This window comes from Hordeum vulgare, chromosome 7H, assembly GCF_904849725.1.
Source record: "Hordeum vulgare subsp. vulgare chromosome 7H, MorexV3_pseudomolecules_assembly, whole genome shotgun sequence".
In the NCBI taxonomy this organism is placed as follows: Eukaryota; Viridiplantae; Streptophyta; class Magnoliopsida; order Poales; family Poaceae; genus Hordeum; species Hordeum vulgare.
Genome location: NC_058524.1, coordinates 291027349 through 291028274, shown reverse-complemented (window position 1 = coordinate 291028274; position 926 = coordinate 291027349). Strand labels below are relative to the sequence as shown.

The 926-nt window shown below is 48.4% G+C and overlaps 1 protein-coding gene across 1 annotated transcript; it reads right to left on the bottom strand.

Moving 5' to 3' along the window:
* Positions 1-207: 207 nt before the first annotated feature.
* LOC123408773 (60S ribosomal protein L27-2-like) lies at positions 208-612 on the bottom strand (the record flags this gene model as incomplete). Its single annotated transcript, XM_045101817.1, has 1 exon — positions 208-612. A coding segment is annotated over exon 1 (405 nt), but the record flags the coding sequence as incomplete, so codon positions are not given.
* Between the last annotated feature and the right edge of the window lie 314 nt (positions 613-926).

The window sequence follows — 926 nt, the reverse complement described above, 5'->3', positions numbered from 1 at the left end:
AATCATGTCGAATCATGTGAGGAATAGATCTTGTTGGCATTTCTTGAACCATGTCGAATCATGTGAAGAATTGATCTTGTTGGAATTTCTTGAATCATGTCGAATCATGGGAAGAATAGATCTTGTTGGTTGAATCATGTCAAATCATGTCGAATCATGTGAGTAATAGATCTTGTTGGCATTTCTTGAATCATGTCAAATCATGTGGAGCTTGGTGAAGAACCACCTGTTCTTGCCGGTCTTGAACCTATCCTCGAGCTTGGCCTTGGCGGAATTGGCGGCGGTGAGCTTCTTGTCCTTGGTGGTGAGGGAGTCGGGGGCGCCGGTGATCACCTCCTTGAGGTCGATGTCGAGGGTGTAGCGGGTGGGCATGGGGTGGGTGAAGTTGACGAGCTTAAGGAAGAACTTGACGCGGGACTTCTTGGACGTCTTCTTGGCTGAGTCCTTGCGGATCACCTTCTTCGGGTATTTGGCCAAGCCGGCGACCAGGCAGTGTACGTAGGGGCGGTCACAGGTGCCCTCCTCGAACACGCGCACGATCACGACCTTCTTCCCGGCGTACCTGCCCCGCAACAGGATCACCGCCTTGCCCAGCTTCAGGCACTTCACCATATTCCTTCTCCTCTCCTCGCGCTCCACAACCACCGATGGGTTTCGGGTTGGGGGAGGGTTGGATGCTGTGGGCGGAGGAAAGCTGGCGGCGTGGTTGTGGAGGAGATTATATAGGGTTGGTGGCGCTAGGGTTTTGCCGAATCATGTGAAGAATAGATCTTGTTTTTGCTGGTTCTGTTGGAAATATGCCCTAGAGGCAATGATAATATAGTTATTATTATATTTCCTGTTTCAAGATAATTGTTTATTATCCATGCTATAATTGTATTGAATTAAATCATAGATACATGTGTGGATATATAGACAAAACAATG